Source organism: Oenanthe melanoleuca, chromosome 1A (genome assembly GCF_029582105.1).
Source record: "Oenanthe melanoleuca isolate GR-GAL-2019-014 chromosome 1A, OMel1.0, whole genome shotgun sequence".
In the NCBI taxonomy this organism is placed as follows: Eukaryota; Metazoa; Chordata; class Aves; order Passeriformes; family Muscicapidae; genus Oenanthe; species Oenanthe melanoleuca.
Window position 1 is genome coordinate 49,006,846 of NC_079334.1, and position 17,865 is coordinate 49,024,710.

The 17,865-nt window shown below is 35.8% G+C and overlaps 1 protein-coding gene across 6 annotated transcripts in view; it reads right to left on the reverse strand.

Annotated features, from left to right (window-relative positions):
• The window catches only part of CADPS2 (calcium dependent secretion activator 2), a 274,255-nt gene that overhangs the window by 152,842 nt on the left and 103,548 nt on the right, over positions 1–17,865 (reverse strand). For all 6 annotated transcript variants that reach the window (XM_056481832.1, XM_056481831.1, XM_056481828.1 and 3 more), the window contains exons 4-6: positions 11,720–11,800; positions 9,872–10,108; positions 5,588–5,709 (exon numbers count right to left, since the gene is read on the reverse strand). In XM_056481832.1, coding sequence (XP_056337807.1) covers positions 5,588–5,709; positions 9,872–10,108; positions 11,720–11,800 — 440 coding nt within the window. The remainder of the gene's footprint in view (positions 1–5,587; positions 5,710–9,871; positions 10,109–11,719; positions 11,801–17,865) is intronic.

The following is a 17,865-nucleotide window of genomic DNA, read 5'->3' on the forward strand; positions in this document are numbered from 1 at the left end:
ATATTTAATTAGCTTTGGCTTCACCATGATATTCACAGCCAAAGGCCTTCCAGTTTTAAGTTGGATCACACAACTGCACAATGCTTTAGCACAATGTTATAGAAAGCTTTAATCTGTCTGCAAGATGCTAGTGGCATCTGTTGAGGATGAGGTGGGAATGAGAATGGAAACAGATTAAAATTGTGCATTAAGCAGTGTGTAAACAGCCTTCCTCCAAGCTCTTTGTTATAGTGAAAGGCATGGGTGAGACATGCATCTTCAAACCCAAAGATTTCCAAAATGCACTGTGAAATAAAGCTGGTATCAGTCTTGAAAGAGACATGTAATATAATATTACATTTTAAAAGAAGACAGATAAACAACTGTTCTTTCCAGTGGTGCCTCTAGATGAGGAGAGTTAATCCATTCTCTAAATGCCATATGTATCATATATTTTATATACCCTAATATATACCTTGGTGACATAAGGATTATGTTTATTGTTAACTACCCAAATAAAGCAGGGAATACAACCAACCTTAATTATCTCCTCTCATCCCAATTTCTTCCACACTACACTTCTTTATTTGAAAATACAATATTCCCTTCTAATGGTAGTGGCTTTCACAAGTCCCTTAGATAGACAGACCTAGAATATTTTGGGAGTTAATAATAGAATCACTATAAAATTTAGGTTGAAAGGAACCTCTAGAGGTCACCTGGTTCAATTCCTGTGCAGAGCAAGAACAGTTAAAATTAGGTTGCTCAGGTTTTTATCCAGTGGAGTTTTAAATGTTTTTTAATATTGTTTCTCTATATATTTCTCTGCAATAGGAGAGATGAAAAACTTCTTTTAGAATATAAAATAGTAATCAATGACATCAGAGAACCAAGGCATCAAGTGTATTTTCACCTGAATCCATATTTCTTTTGTGAAACTTTTCCATCATTAATCCAGAAGACACACTGGTATAAATGTGTATTCTTTTTCTTCTCCAACATTTCCTTTGCAGAACCAAGGAAACATCAAATAATTTGATACTGTTAATTTCTTTTTTTCCCCTCTTAACAGCTGAATAACAAACATATATGGTATTCCAATTTTTTGGAAGATTGTTTCTTCTACCCTATTTTTTCAATTGCTCCAAAAAGAAAGACATACTGGCATATGACAAGATAAACACAATGATGGAATTTATCCTTTAGAGATATAAAGATGAATCTTAGAGAAAATGATAACAATCATTATACAACTCAGTCAAGCTGAATTTATGAGAGCAGACACACTTTGCTTCCTGTCATGATTCCCACTTGCCCCCCTCAAATTCCAAACTACTATTAAAGGATCATGCCCACCTTTACCAAGTTTTCAGCATTGTATCCATGAGCATAATTATGTCTCTCAAACACCTCTATGGAAGTTTTTCTATGCAATCTTTAGTTAATATATGCAGAAGTTATCATACTTCAAACATTTTATGGAATTAATGATAGTAGAACATGGCATAAAAATAATGTGAGCAGCATTTAATTTATTTGTGCAGTACTGACTGAGGTTCCCTGCCTCCTCTAGTCAGATTTTAATCATGCATTCTTCCCATACTTCTAACATATAATAGCCCTTTTAATAAGATTCTACAATCACTGGCAGTAAAATATGATAATCTTATTTGTCTTGTTTTCATGAAGAATATCCTGTCTCTATTAAAGTTTTCTCATCATCAAGATCTGATATTTTCCTATTGTATAAGTATGTGACAAGAAAAAGTCATGTGTAGTACTAAATGATAGTATGTTCCCACTTTTTAGGCACGATTTTGGATGCCTAAAACATGACACTTACAAGAAATCACATTATTTAATATTCCGAATGAATAAAAGTCAAGGATAAGAAACAAATGTGGATACCAGACTCCACAAGACTAAAACCAAGGCCACTTCAGTAATGTTTGAAAAATGAAATTAGCACTGGATTTCTGCAGATGACCCCCTGTGGCATCACAGCAACAAAGTTATGCAAAGCTCCACAACTAAAAGGGCCCTCTGAGGGCTCTGCTTTCTGATCTCTGGTAGGAAAGGTCACAGGCTACCTTGGAGGGATTTTCAGCAGGGCTAAAAGGCAGGAAACAGTTGGAAGGAATGAAGAAATATTTCACAGGCAGTTATAAAAATTTTATAGGATTTGCATGTGAAGCTGTGTAACTGATCTGTTTGTAAAACTGTCCAAGACATAAGCTCAGTAAAACTGCATTATTCTATAGCAATTGCATTTTAGAATGATCATTAGTTACTTAGTAAGATACATATAAGCAGTACTTCATTTAGCTTGCTGAAGAAAATTAAGCACTTAAACTCACAAAGTTATTATTCAAAGAGAGAGAAAGCAGGGGTTAAATGCATTAACAAACCAGAAAATATTTATTATGAAAACTATGGTCTCCTTCCAGGGACTCCAATCAGGCATCTTCTCTTTAAGAACTAATATTGTTTCTAGTTTTCATATTAGTCTTAAGGTGGCACTCAGGGATTTAGATGAATACTTATACACATGTATAAAAATACTAGAGAAAATATTCAGCGTTTTGGAATAGTGGATAAATGGTGAATTAAGTGTGCACTTGACTCATGTTTCCATTAATCTCTCCTCTAGGATCACACTGGCTTGCAGTGGCATTTTGAAACATTCAAAACATCTTATTTTGTCCTTTTCACTATCAGAGCTTCTGAATTTTCTGACTGAGTAGTAGCATTGCATTGCACACACTGATGTTTCACAGATGAAAAAATAGCCACGAATAATTCTTTATGCTGTTAGTGGGTTTTGTTTGTTTTGATTTTTTTTTTTTTCCACAAATGCAGCTACCAGCTCAAAATGATAAACTGACTACAGAAAAATGTGTGTGACAAGCACATGATTTGGAGCTCCTGCCAGCAGTCTCCCACAGCAGGCTGGTGGTAATCATTCACTTTTCATCACTGTCTCATTCTATGCTTAGTATGAGAGCTTTGGTACCCTTTTCTAGCTGCACATCCTACATAAAACCTGAAGTTATGATCTCCTCCAGCCTCACTGATACTTTTCCTTCATATCAGAAAGACAGTACCAAAAATTACACCAGTAAGAAGCCAGCTCCAGCAGCAGGCAAAGCAGGCAGGCAGCAGCCTCAGGCATCTGACAGCTGTTTTTTCTGTATCAGGAAAGAGGTGGTCTGGCTGTGCTTGCCCACCAGTGCTCTTCCACCAGCATAATTTCTGATTAAATTCTGCTAAGCCCTCTTAGTTGTCTCCACCACCAATCAATAAAAGCAATATTGCTACTGCCAAGAAAACCTGATTTGGCTCTAACAGAAAAACTAAACTATGGAAGAAAGCATGTCCCTTTTCATAGGCAGCTTCCTCCATCTTCTTTCTGTTTGCTCGTAATTTGCTAATTTCATGCTTGTCTAATTTAATATCCTCCCTCATTGCCTCAAAAGAGGTCTCTATCTGTGCTCAAAACCTGTGTCTCTAAATACCCATAATCATACTGCATGCCAATGTCTCCTAATCACTCTTGCCAGAAACAGAAAAGAGCACAACTCAGAGGAGCACAAGAACTAGATACTATTCAGAGCTCTATAATCCTTTCCCCTCTAAGCTACACTGTTTTACAGGACAGCAGGTTAACAGCACCTGTAACTCCCTTTCCTGTGCTTCCACACTACAGTTCAGGGCATTTCTCTAAAATTCATCTTCGAAAGATACACAATTATTTCCAAACAAATTACTTTGGTTTTTAAACCACCATTTAGATGAAATAGCTCATACCTTTTGAGCCTGAAGTTCATTAAATCAGTTTACAAGCTTGGAGCAGGTCCTAACATTGCACCTTTTCCTAGAAACACTTCAGTTGTTCTTGCATTGGTTCCATCCTTTCTGGAACTTCCTTTTCACAAAGCTTCCACTTTTGTTAGTAGGAAAACCAATTAATTTCTTGATACTTCTTACTTGATCATACTTACATCTATATACTTCTGATTGATTTTACAACCTTTACCTTAACCTGCAGTATGAAATAAGTAAGCCATGAACTGATTGTGAACCATCCCTATCATGTTTTGCTCACCATAACTGTAAATAGCTAGAGAAAACAAAACCCTTAATGTCCATAGACTGCTTTCTGGAAGGAAGAAAAACATGTCCAAAATTCAGAAACTTGTATATTCTAGGTGATTAAAAGACTCATACCAACAATATCAGGGCTTAACCAGGTATTTAAGAGAGACCCCAGTGAGTTCAAGGGTGAGGAAGAAGGGGGAATACACCATCAGAAGAAACAAGAACCTTGGCTTTGTCAGCAGGTAAAGGCTGCAGGCACGTGTTGCAGAAAACAATATGAGAGCAACTGTAAGAAAAAGGACATTTTGGGGATGTGCCCTCCATCAAAAAGCCTAGTGGGTCTCTCCCTGTACCACCAGAAAACACACCCAAAGATCAAAAAACAAGCAGGTGATGTTGAATACCCACTTATGACCTTGCTTCAATGTGCACATCTGTGTGTCTTTTTATCATCATTCCTTTTTAGAAGGCCCTCAGGTAGTACATGGAAATGATAAGAAAAAGTATTCCAATACCCTGGAGAAGGAACACAGCCAGGGACTGTGACAAATGAATTTCACATCTTGTCCCACATACTTAGTGTTCTGCAAAGGTGCTTGAATATGCTGCTGGCTTATTTGCCAAGGAAAGTTGCCACAGCTAGAGGAAAGCCCACCAAATTAGATCTCCTTCTATTCCCAATCGTAGAAGAGACAGACAAAATTGTGCTTTGAATTTTGCCCAAAAAAATTCTGTCTTTGTGGTCTGAATGGACTAGAAACTACCATCCCAATTGCATAGAAGATGTTTTATCAGACATTGTAACAACTGCAATTTTTAAATTGTATTTCACATGGCACACCATGGTGCCACTAAAACCCCAACATACTGTCTGAAAAGATATCTACAAAAGATTCCAAATGACATTTTAACAGAGTGAAAAGTGTCTGAAGACAGTGTGTAGGTCAAAGAAATCAACCAATTTAATTTCTTACTCTCTGCTACACTAACTGGTTCAACTACAGATGGCATGATGTTATCTCTCTCCAAGTAAGTTTTCTGACTGCCTCCATCAAAAATTAATTGAAAGAAGTGGTTGCTATAATTTAAAATGAAATAGGCTCAGCAGGTGAGCAAGCTTTGTCAAGACTGATTACTGAGTATTGATTTCCCTCCAACTGTACAAGTTACACTCCACAAGGCCACCTACACACACATTAACCTACAATATAAAAAATCACCTCAGACTAACACCTATTGGAGGTCTGTATTTTTGGAGGATGCAGTCTCTAGCTCTTTCCCTCATCTGTACATTCAACGATTTTCATTTGGGCAGCATCCACACTTGGTACTTGCTTCACCCTAAATACGTATTATTTGCATTTTACCTTCTCAGAAAGAAATTGAGATTACTCAGGAGAAAATTCACATAACCTAACACTAAGCTAATTGTAAAAATTGCAAAGGAAATCAGATGAGTTCTCCCATGACAGAAAATAGATACTGATGCAGCAAGAGCAGAAAGGCTTACTGTGGCCTGGAAGCTTCTGCTTGGTCTGTCTGAAGCTTTTCACCCCCTTCCACTTCCATGGTGCAGTACACAATCCGGTTGGGAGCAACTGACTTTAAACCTTGTACCTCCATTATAACAATCTGAGGAAAAGAAAGCAAATAGTTTATCCTTCAGGAAAAATTACACAGCACAATTAATGCAGTACTAAGCCCCATGGATATTTTTAAAAAAAGGAAAAAAAAAGGGAAAATTCCCCAAAATCCTGAAGTTCAGTCACTCAAATCAAATCTTAAGACAGAGAAAAGTTTTGATCTTATCTTCTTTTTCCACTTTCGACATCATCTAGAAGGAATTAAAATTTTTGCTTTCTTTCTACTTGGACAGTGACCAAAAACTCACTCCAATCATAACTTAAATGCCAATAGTGCAATTTGAGACTAATGCCAGAATATAATTTTAAACTTTTATACACAAGAAACTGTATCTCTTAATAAGTCATCTAAGTGAATATTTATAGAGCAAATAGGTTACTAAGTCTGATGGTAAACACAGAAATACTTTGATCATATCTAGAAAGGTAAATGATGGTGGCTGTTTCTCTGGAGGTTGCAACCCTTGAACCTCAGAAGGGATTTGGTGTTGTGCTGAGGAAGAGGGAGGTCACAGCACTGTAAAATTACAGTTACACCTCTTCCCCACTATGCACATCCTCTCCTTCTCCCAGTGCAGTACTTGCAGTCAGGTTCAGTATGCATATGGGGAAGAGGGAGTAGAGAAACAGAAAAAGCCACCACTACCAGCTGTGCCATGCAAGTGCTCCTCACCAGGGAAATTATGAGCTTGGCAGATCCTATAGATTTTCACCTCCTCTGGACTACTCCACACTAGCTCAGAAAAGCCAAATGCAGCTCTACTTTAAATGCTCTCTGCCTTTTATAAATCTTGTCACAGTGTGAACTTATTGGAATTTTTGCATTTCAGATGTTTTTAATTCAGAAGACTTGAGAAGACAGTCAGGCTCCCCTGCTTTCTTTGGAAAAGTTGCTTTTCTTGCCAGTTCCATTTAGGCCCATGCAAAGAAGCTGGGAAAAATGTTCTCTTATCAAGAGAAGCTGCCCTCAACTGAACCTTACATGTAAACAAACATTTGTTTAATTTGTTTTAAAGATGTCAGAAGTTAGGACTACTTTTGGTCTCATTAGGGGCAATTGGTTTCTTAGGTCAGCAAGCAACTACTAAAATATTTTGCTATTAAACTTTGCACGTGTGCCACTTTGCTCCAATTCAAGTAAATGAAACCAGACTTCGCCCCCAGCTATAAAATCCTTTGTACTTTTAAACTCCTAGAATGTTATTAATAGTTACATGTCTTGCAAAATTGCTAGTTTGTAAATATTACAGTGAGATGACAGTCATTGATCATTTAGACCTATTTATATTACCCATAAATTATCAGTAATGCCTATTATGGTTTATAAATAATAACAGCAATTCAGGGAGAATGATTAAGTCATCCCTCTTTTCCATCTATTGTTCAGGAATTCTAGTAGTTAGACAGCACTAAAGATCCTTCTAGGTAATACTGCCTACATGGTCTTTCCACATACCGAATATACAATGTCCTTGCTGAATACTGGCTTTGTGTTTACTCATTTTTACATTGATACTTCTTTTCCTGAGTTTCCAACTTAATTGCACAGTACATTTTTCTTTGTTAACAATTCTGGATTCCAACACTGGAAAAAAGTTGCATTTAATTCCTTCCAAGGGAAACTGTCACTAGTGGGTGTATTAACTCATTAGCTGATAAACAGCTTCCTAAATGCTTGTCTATTTTTAAACTGTCTAACAGCTGAAGAATATAAATAAGTCTTCTCCTACTATTATGTTTTAAATTATTTTTTTTAACTTTCGACAAATAAGATATTTAAACATATTTATTCAACTTGTAAAAACAGTGGCTTTTGCTTGCAGCAATGTTCAAGAATGCCTCTGACCTTAGTCAGTAAAGCTCATTTCTGCTGGAACACTGTTAAAATCCCTAGCAAATTCTACTATTTATAATAACAATACACAGTGATAGCAAGAACCCTGGACACTTTACCCCCATCTAGAACTGTTGGGGTTCTTCCACTCTATCCTATCCAATACAGATTTCCTATTCATTCATGTCCTAGTTCAGCAGCCCTCAAAAGGGATTCTGCTGGTTACCCTGCAACTGAGTCCCCACAAGATGCAAAATAGATATGTTTGTGTTATTCAAGACATGTGAAATTGTGTGCATTGACCTCACATTTCCAAAAAATGTCTTCTAGGAAATGCAATCAACATTTCCTATTTGGCCATTTGCATAGAAAAAGATCACATCTTCCATATTTCAGTTTTCATTAATATCAGATCAACTGCTTCCTCTTGCCCTTATATCTTTTGAGATTTTTCTTCCCAAGAGCAAAATATGCACATACTGTTTGGCAAGAGAGCAAACTTATGTGGTTACTATCATGTCTAAAATGAAAATCTGCCCTACTAAAAACTATCACACTTTAATACTTTCATTCTTTGCCTTGCATGGGATGAACTGTAGATTAGTTATCTTGAAGCAAACCTCTTTATTGCTGATGGGGAAAAAGGAAAAAAAAAATTAGTTCACCAGACCTAATAGTCCACATATCTGGTGGAATAGAGGAAAGGCTGTACACAAGGCAAAGCTGCTATAAATTTACCAGAAATTATATCTCCTGTCATTTTTAATTTCATGATTGTTTCAAACTTTTACCGTGCTTTTCCCCTAAATATCACACAATTTCTAGTACATAATAGCTCTCTCTAGAAGGACAGAGAGAGCTTTTCTTCCTCTTATATCTACCACCAAGCACACTTTCTTGAAGTACAGAAACATTATAGCCAAACTTTTTTGGCACTTTTTAGATTATTCAGACCTACTCCTATAAATGCTATTTATGGACCATTCCAGGCTTGGTATTCCCCTTGAGGCAGAAATGGCACACGTGATGGAGGCACACAGGATTCAGCACAAGAGTTATAAATACTTCATCTTCTATACTTCAACACTAAGGACTGCACTCCAGTTTTACATGCTTGATGAACTAAAACTTTTTGGCTTATAGAATGATGGATCTTACTGCTGTTTGAAAGCTGATTTTTGGGCTTTTACATTAATAGTTAGTAATATTAAAATTGCATATAGTGGGATAAGTAAATTCTCTTTTATACAAAGAATTGAAATGTCTTCATTGTCCATATTTGATGTTTTTTTATTCTGTATCTTCAATGATGAAATGAGAAAAAATTATCTGACTTTTCAACACATGAAAAAAAACATACTCATTTCACTTGAGAAAAAATATTTAAAAGATAAACAATTTCTATTTATTTTGCACTCTTTATCAATTGAAATATTTATTGTGTATCATTACCTGCTGTCTTAAACAAACTAATGCCACTTAAAGTGCATAACACAGTGTGGCACCTTCTGACCAACAAATACACAATGCACACTGTGGCAATATTTTGATTCCACTATTATTGAAAGCAAGATAAGCATTTCTTGGTATGCAGATTTGCAGAATTGGACCTGAGTTATGAGGCCAGGCTGGAGAGGGCTTTAATCAATCCTGTCTAGTGGAAGGTGGCCATGGCAGGGGGATGGAACCAGATGATCTTTAAGGTCACTTCCAATCCAAGCCATTCTGTGATTCTATTCTGTCATCAGAATTGTTTAAATAACCTAATGTATTTGTGGCTTCCTCTTGAAGTAAATTGAGATCTATACAGATTAGGACTGCAACCCTACAGGCCAGACTTCCTGCATAATCTCAGAAAATACAAGACAGATTCTTGAGGAAAATGCAGAAATGTATAAAAAACTGAACTGCTATGATCACCAATAAAGAAAATCACTGTGTTTGCTCTAAATGCTTCTAGTGAGAAAATTCCATTTGTTTATAAAATTGTATGAATGCATTCCAGATAATAACAGTATTTCTTTATAACATTTAAAATTATACATAGCTATTTCATAAACTGGAATTCTTTTAAAGTTACATTTGTGTGGGAGATTAAACTTCCCACACTACTGTGTGGGCCCAAATGCAACTCTGCTGGAAGAGGAAAATGCATCTCACAGCCATATTCTAAATCCTAATTACCAAAGATACAAAGTGTAATTTGCTTCTTTAACATAACATTTTAAAATTACCAAGACTAATAACAAAAGAGTATCAAGGCAGATATTCCAGCAATTTAAACCATCACCAAGTTTTCTGTGAAATTTGTGCTTACCTCTAATGTGAAGGAGAGAACCACATCAGACTTTGACAGCTGAACTTCATTTTCATCTCCTATGTCCAAGAAGGCAGAATTCTGTGATCTCTTTAACTTCTGCAGTTTGAATTCTGGCCCACCTTTAGACACTGGCAGACTTTCCAAATTTGCCATCAGCAAATTCACTGAAGACCTCAACTCTTCTATGTACATGTTCTCCATTTCCCTTGTTACAAATTGTGGGAATTTTCTTTCCTTGGAAAATATAGTTTAAAAGTCAGGGCAGAAAAAAAAATTTCCCATATTATAGATCACATTATAGATCATATATCATACATATAGATCACGTGCTTTCAGTTAAGAGACAATAAATAAAAATATAATTCAGAATTTCAGTGTCTATCTATTTTTAAGTCTTCAAAACAGCAATCAAAAGGCTAATCCTGACTCAAAAATACAGTACAGTTAATCTTGGAAAGAAGAAACAAAGTAAAAATGGAACCTTGCACATCTCCCCTAATCATTTAATCATAAATCCAAGCTGAAGAACCACACATTAGGTATTTCTACTTACTTATTCTTACTTCCATTTACTTATTTCTACTTATGTTGTAAGCATAGTAATTAATAATACACCTTTAATGATACCTTTAATAATTTATAAACTGACATTATAAAATTATCTGCCCACTGGTAATTTTGTTACTTCATCTATTTCCCATGCTACCAAAAATAAGTCAGTCCCATTCATGCTTCTAATATAAACCTAATAAACTAAAACCATGAGAAGAAATGCCTATCACTGTTTACCTTTATTTTTAATAATGGGTCATTCATTTTTAAAGTAATGTGTACTTACTATGCAATGGTTTATTTTAAATAATAACCTCTCTCTTGAACATTAGAGATAACTTAATTTTTTTTCCCACTGTAGAAGTGAGATTATAGCATTTAAATATGGTGTTTATAACAATAAACAAAAAGAAGAAACATATGTACACATAAAGTGCATATATGAACTCATACATAGGTAATTTTATCCACAGTTTCTCCAAATATTGAATACTGGATGCTTAGGAGAGTGTCATTCAAGATTAAACAAAAATGAAAATTATTCTAAAATATATGTTTTACATATAAATGACAAACAAACACCAATCCCAATATATTCTCAGCAAAGTCATAGGCACTCTGCTCCTAAACCAGACAATTTTTATCATTATGTGTTATAAGGCCTATCATAAAATGTTTTACATTAAAACCTTTGATTTTGTTTCAATAACAAAGACCAAGCAAGTTGACTGTGACCAAAAATTCCTGCAGCAAGTTGTGTGGACTGGCTCATCACAGCATGACAGAGCCAGTAAATTACATTTAAAAAAAAAAAAAAACTAAAAATAAAACCAAGTAATTTATATTTAGAGACTAAAAACACAGGCCAAGGCACAGGGTTGTCAAGCAAAAAACCCCAGACCCTTAGCAGTGTTTTTTAAACTACTATATCCTGTGAGGATCATTCAAATAATAATGTGCCCACACAGAAGATAAATAAAACACACTGTTATGGTGTTAAAAGATCTTTACTCTGGCAAAGATGCTTTTTCCATCTAATGTAAAAAAATGAGGAAAATTGGACTTGCTGTTGAAGGCAATGTTGGATCACACAGGATATTTCTTTCCAAAACCAGGTTTTGCTTTCTCCCAACCCCAGCTGTCAGACATTCTTCAGAGCAGAAAGAAATGCACCTGCCAGATTGTTTTCAAACAATCTTCTGCTCAATTTTAGAACCAGAAACACACATTATGGATCATCCCACCCAATCTCACATGAAGGTATGTTCTTGGTAGAAGGAAGCAGTCACTTACCCTTGCCATTTGTTCTGCCAGTTGTAGCCGTCCGTCTAGTTCACGTCTGATCTGGGCTGCTTGCTCATCTCCATTATCCAGCTTGGACAGAGAACAAAAATAAATCCAACCATGAGAAACACACTGAACTTTAGCTTTATAGCAAGCCATGTAGCTAAAGAAAAAGAAAAACTAATTTTCATCTTAAAATCAGTGAAACACTCAGCAAAAGAAATATAATGGCCACCACATAGTCAGAGCAGTCAGGGTTTCTGAAGGGCAACAAGTGCTCCCTTGCATTTTCAATACTCAGGCTATACAGAAGGGGTATTGTTTCTTTATAAAAAGAGCAGCTAAAATAATTTCTCCATGAATCAGAAAACTGGAATGACAGATTGGCTTAGAAATATTTGCTCTTGGGTGCCATGTGTTCCTGTATAGGCATATATAGGTACCTGGAAGAAAACTGTGTGACTATGCCTTCTAAGAATGGTATTATTTCACTCACAAAGCTCTTTTCTCCCAGTATTGCCCAACTGCTCACATTAAGGCATATCCAATTTGTGAACTTCTAATATTTTCATACCTACAGAACAGTCAGGACTAAACATCTGACTTCTATCAGGGAGGTAAAGGGGAAGGACACATGTCTTCACCTCAACAGAACAGCTGGCTCTCAACAGGAATGAGACTCCCCAACTAATTTTTCACCTGCCTACTTTTAAGGGCAGTGAAGAGGGAGGGGAGGTGAAGTGGAGCTTCAGCCCAATGCATGGGGTGGTTAAGGGGAAAAAAGAGTGACACATCTGGAAAAGATCAGCCACATCTTGCCATCTTACCTGAATAATTGCCAAACCAGGGCAGAGTTACTACAGAGGGTTCTTTCTGTCCCTAGGGCTGAACACAGATTGTGACATGCTGAAAAAACCCCAGTGCATTTGGTATATAGCTAAGGTTTAAGGATACCTGAATCACTCTTGACTAAAAGAAAACTTAAAATGATAAGTGATGCAAACTGGCAAAAACTGGTTCTTCAATTAAATCAGATCTCCAGCTAATGAACATAGAGTTAGTTTGGCAAATTATTCATTACAATAAACTAAGGTTTTTCAGTGTTTTTTTCACTAAGACTGCTACTCTGAGTGCATCACGCCAAATATGTAACACCACCTCCTTTTACAGTGCTCCCCAGTTAAATCCAATGCTTTTTAAACCAAAGCATTCATGAATATTAAAATTCCAATTAAAAAAAAAAAAACAAAAACAAAAAAGAAACAAAATCAAAACCAAACAAAAATTAAAAATGCACTATCCAGTGCTTACAGGTTAATTAGAGCAATGTGTTTGATGCAAATCTGGCCATATTTAGAAACAGGATGAAAAGTGTTTCAGTGCTAGTCCAGAAATGATAACAGAACATGGAATCTGCCACCTGTGCAATCTGGCAGCTTACAAGATCTTTGCAGAAACTGAGCCAGGCTACCAGAAAGAAAGAGAACAAAACCTGATGGCATCCCCAAAAGAGGCTCAAGTTTATATCAGAGAGTAGAAGCTGGATCATGTGCCAGACTGGAAGGGTTCTCCCACTAAGCCTGTCAATAAACCTCCTCCTAACTTGACTGTGAGCATAAATGGCAAGACTGTTTTACATGAAAGAAAATGTTTCAACTTTTCAGAATACACATATAAGTTAGTATTCTTCCATTTCTCAAAAGAAGAGACTGCTTATTGAACTTGTCACTGAGAAGATTTATATTTTCCTTTGTATTTTAACCACATACTTTTCTAATTATTTTTGTTTTCTCAGTATGAAAGCCAGTCCAATATGAAACCAATTTTGCTTTTCTTTTTGGCTAAGAGAAGGTCAAAATTATTTTAATAATATATCCCATAATATATAATATATATATTAATATATATATAATAATTATATATAATATAATAAAAATCTATTATATATATAATATATAACAATATATATGACAGGCAATTGCTTGAAAATATCTGTTTGAAGGTAATTTCAATGACTGAATTTTGATTTCTGCACAAAGGAGAGTGTAGGAGAATGGAACAAAGCTAAAGCCCTTCCTTGGGTCAATACACAACTTAAATGACTGCCTTCATTATTAACTCCTTTGAAGAAGTAAGAAGAGATTTTACTTAAAGACTGATATTTAGCTATTTTTTCATTTAAAAAGAAATATGATCATTCAGGTTAATGAATATGTAACCCAGTTTTAAAAATCTTAGCTTTTTTTTTTCTTCTTAATTTTGCATTGTTTTCCATCATCTCTTTGTACTTGAGTACTTAAAATGTGATTTCCCTACTTATTTATTTTAAAACTTAAAATGTGATTTCCCTACTTACTTATTTTAAGACTTCAGTCTTCTTCCTGAAACACTTGTAAATTGTAATGAGTTTTCTGTTTGTATGTAATGATGTTTTGTAAAGTATGGAAAGAAGCTGAAGAGGTGAAAAGCAGAAAAGAGCCAAGGTAATAACGACTGGTAGGTCATTCACATTTCCCAATGAGAAGTAAAACTGTCAATGTTATTATTTTTGCATTATGCAAAATGAAATGATGATCAGAAAAACAGTAACCTTGATATCTCATTCCAGGCAACATCATTTTACCTGTTTTTATTCCAAACTCAAAAAATACAGGAAAAAACAACTTTACAAACAAGGCATTTAAGTGATTATGAATGTGCACTCAATCATAATTTATTTATCTACTGCCTATGAAGTGAAAACAACGGAAAGATTGTTAAAATTCTGCAAATATAAGCAGTATTTGGAATTTTTGAGTTATGTCCACTTTTTTACTTGATATAGCCCATCACATGAATGGGGAGAAGTGACAATCATTAACATCAAATGTACCCTTTTCCTTAATTCCATATTTGAGGATCAGATCCATATCTAACATATCTGCAGATTTCAAGTTATGACAACCACTGGAATAATTTTCAAACTGTTAAATAAAAACTAGAAAAGCATGACACTGCATAGAAATTAGTAAAAATGTAACAAAGCAGAACAGCTATTCAGATCTTCTCAGTACTGCAACTGAAATTTGGTTAAAAGAAACCACTAATTTGAAAGGATTTATAATAGAGGCTTTGTAAAAAAGGGGTTTTTTTTTTGTTTTTTTTTTTAAGAATAATTCACATTTACATGGGCATCACATACAACGTTTCCAACTCTTAAATATAAAGTCATTTTTTTAAAAAAATTACATCATTAGAGATTATTGAAAAAGAGGGTACATAGAAATTTCATTTAACAAAAAACTTTTCAGCTTGCTGCAATAGTAATTGTACTATCCCATCAATATTCACTTACAGAACAACACTAGAGATGCTCCCATGTCACTTAAACCCCTCTTACTGTATTTCAGCAGAGGGGGACCTCACTACAGAACAACTCTACAGACACCAGAGACCTGTTTTCAGTAAATCAGATACATCAGAAGTCCTGACAAACAAATGTTTCCCCTTAATGCCACACCTAGGCATTGGAATCTTGTAAAACCTAGGTAAAGACATTGACTCCCCTTTTGAGGGCTAGGTAATTCAGCAGGAGCATTCCCAACTGAGCAAAAGCATGAGAAAGACAGGTTTTCTTTCTGCAAAGATGATTATGATTTTTAAAGCTTCATAAGAAAAATTAGTTCTTACGAGCGACTACACTTGGGTGAATAAAAAGTTACTTCGAAAAAAAATAAAGACAGATAATTATCTCTTTTTTTCCCAATGGTGTTACATTAAAACAGGTTTCTAAAAATAAACTTACCACCATCAGACAGCTAGCTATTAATTAAAAAATATTTTTATTCCTTAATGCTTGACATTGTCTTTATTTTTTTCTCACTCTGAAAAGGGCAATCACCTTTGGAGATGGAGTGGCAGCATCCTCAAAATGCAAGCTGACCAACAATTCTTATTAAGAGGATTTCAGTTTCTTATATAAGTGTCCTGAAAGACAGACTGAAGTTTTCTACTCCAAGTTTCTGCTTTAACGATTCCAGCCAAAACATTCCCTTGCTTCTGAAGAAACCATGATAGACAATAGACAACACACTGCTTTGTCCATAATAAGGAAAGTGGGGACCATCTTGTCAAAGTGTTCAAGCAGTATCTTGCTTTAGAGCAAGGATCTGACATTTAGCAGGATTCCAACTGTGAAAATTGGCTCAACTCTGGTCACAGAAAGAACCTTTGAAAAATCCCTTTTGCAGTAGTCAAGTTACAAACAGCCACTACCAGAGGTTAAATCAAACTGCATTCAGACACATCTTCAGGTTGTGCTGCCCTCTTCCTTGAATCTGCATGAAGCCAATGCTCCTCAGTTTATCTGGTCATTTTAGAAAGACTATGAAATTACCAGAGTTAAAAACTACTGTTCAGAAACATCATGCTATCTTACTTGACAAACTATTGCTTTTTGTGTATGCCTGAACAGCACAGAACAGAAATACATCTGAATAAATGAATGTTTTTATATTTTAGCAGGTCAGAAAAAGATGGCATTGTGCTTCCTATTAAAATATTTTTTCTCTTTTAAAATTACTTACAAGGCTGTAATGTAACCAGTGTATATTAGTCCAAAAGACAAACTGTACACCAGAAAAAAATCTGGTTAATGTGCAACTTAAGGTGAAAAAGGTACTAATGCTGCCAGGAGGTGCTGTGCTGAAGCCCCTGGCACACACCTGCATTACTCTACACACAAAGTCAGATACCCTATGGCCAAGAAATGAGATCAGCTTGTGCATAGATGAATACAGACCTGCTGAAATTAATGCTCTCCACTTTCACAGTGCTCAAACTGATAGTTCCTCTATGTGACTATTTTATTACTGCTTTGTTAGCTTCCCTGCAGCTTTCTAATTCACAGTAACATCAACATGAAACTACATATATATGCCCACAGCACTACAAATTTCTCTTCATTTAATGACTAAAATGATGGTACACGTACCTAAGTACTTGCTTTTCTCTCTGCAACATGAAATCCAAAGTATTTTTTCATTCTGTGTGGCAGCAATGCTTGTTTTTCCTTTACAGCTACCTTGTGTGACACATAGCCAAGGCTGAGCCCTGCTGAGCTGAAAGCTCGTTTGCAGATGCCCCTGTCAGGTAACCCTGACTACTGCCAGGCAGCCGAGCTAAAAACTTTCAACATCAGCCACATGGAATAAAGGACTTGGATCTAAACTGTCGAGATAACACAGTAATGGACAAAAATGGTTTTCTGGAAGCAACTAATGGCATCCAGGAGCATGGCTGGAAGAGGACAGGGAAGTCCTAGTGCTCAACTTTGGTCGTCAATGAAGAAAGCAGCAGGCAGGTAATGGGTGTAGTAGATGCAAATACCAGCAGTTTTCACATCACTGTCCCTGCTGCTCTTACCTCTGACTCTAAAAAAGGGAGTTTTGCTCCAGACAGACCTGGTGCCTCTCAGGCCTGCAGGATTTGCTCCTGTGCTTATCTTCACACAGGTGGAGTTGCTTGAAAGGAGCAGACTGGGAAAAGAATAAAAGTGTCTGCAGCGCTAAGGAGCCACAGTGCACTGAACACAAACAGCCTGGAGATTCCCAAAGTTTCCCAAGTTTGTGAACCAAGATTAGCAACTAAATATGGGAGAGTGGAAGAATCAACAAATTCCAAGTCAGGCCAAAACAGAGCAGTCATACTCAGTTCATGACTGCAACCACTTTTGGATATGAATTCAACTCAACTTAACTTCTGAAAGATAAGACTGTGATGGAAGTAAACTGCTTCCACATCATACAGGAGGCAAAAAACAGATTTAATTAAAGGGCAGGATGTGTGGAGCTTTCTTAAGCTACTGCTGGATCTTTTGATAAACCTCCTGCCTCCTGTTTCACAGCAAGAAAGACACAGCTGTAAAAATAAAGAAAATGTCATCACTCCTCTACTTCAGAGGAGGCTGTGCCATTTAGCTTTTGATTTAAGATATTTTCTCTCCCTTGTCCATAGATTATACAGAGGATTAATTAAGATTCATAAAAGAGATCAATAAAATGATATTTTAAAACTCTCTTTTTCTCTGCATGCCATAAAATCCCTATCACATATCACACAAATGGCTATGCAGGCAGATGACCCAGACCGTGGTAGTGAAATCCTGTGGATTTCTC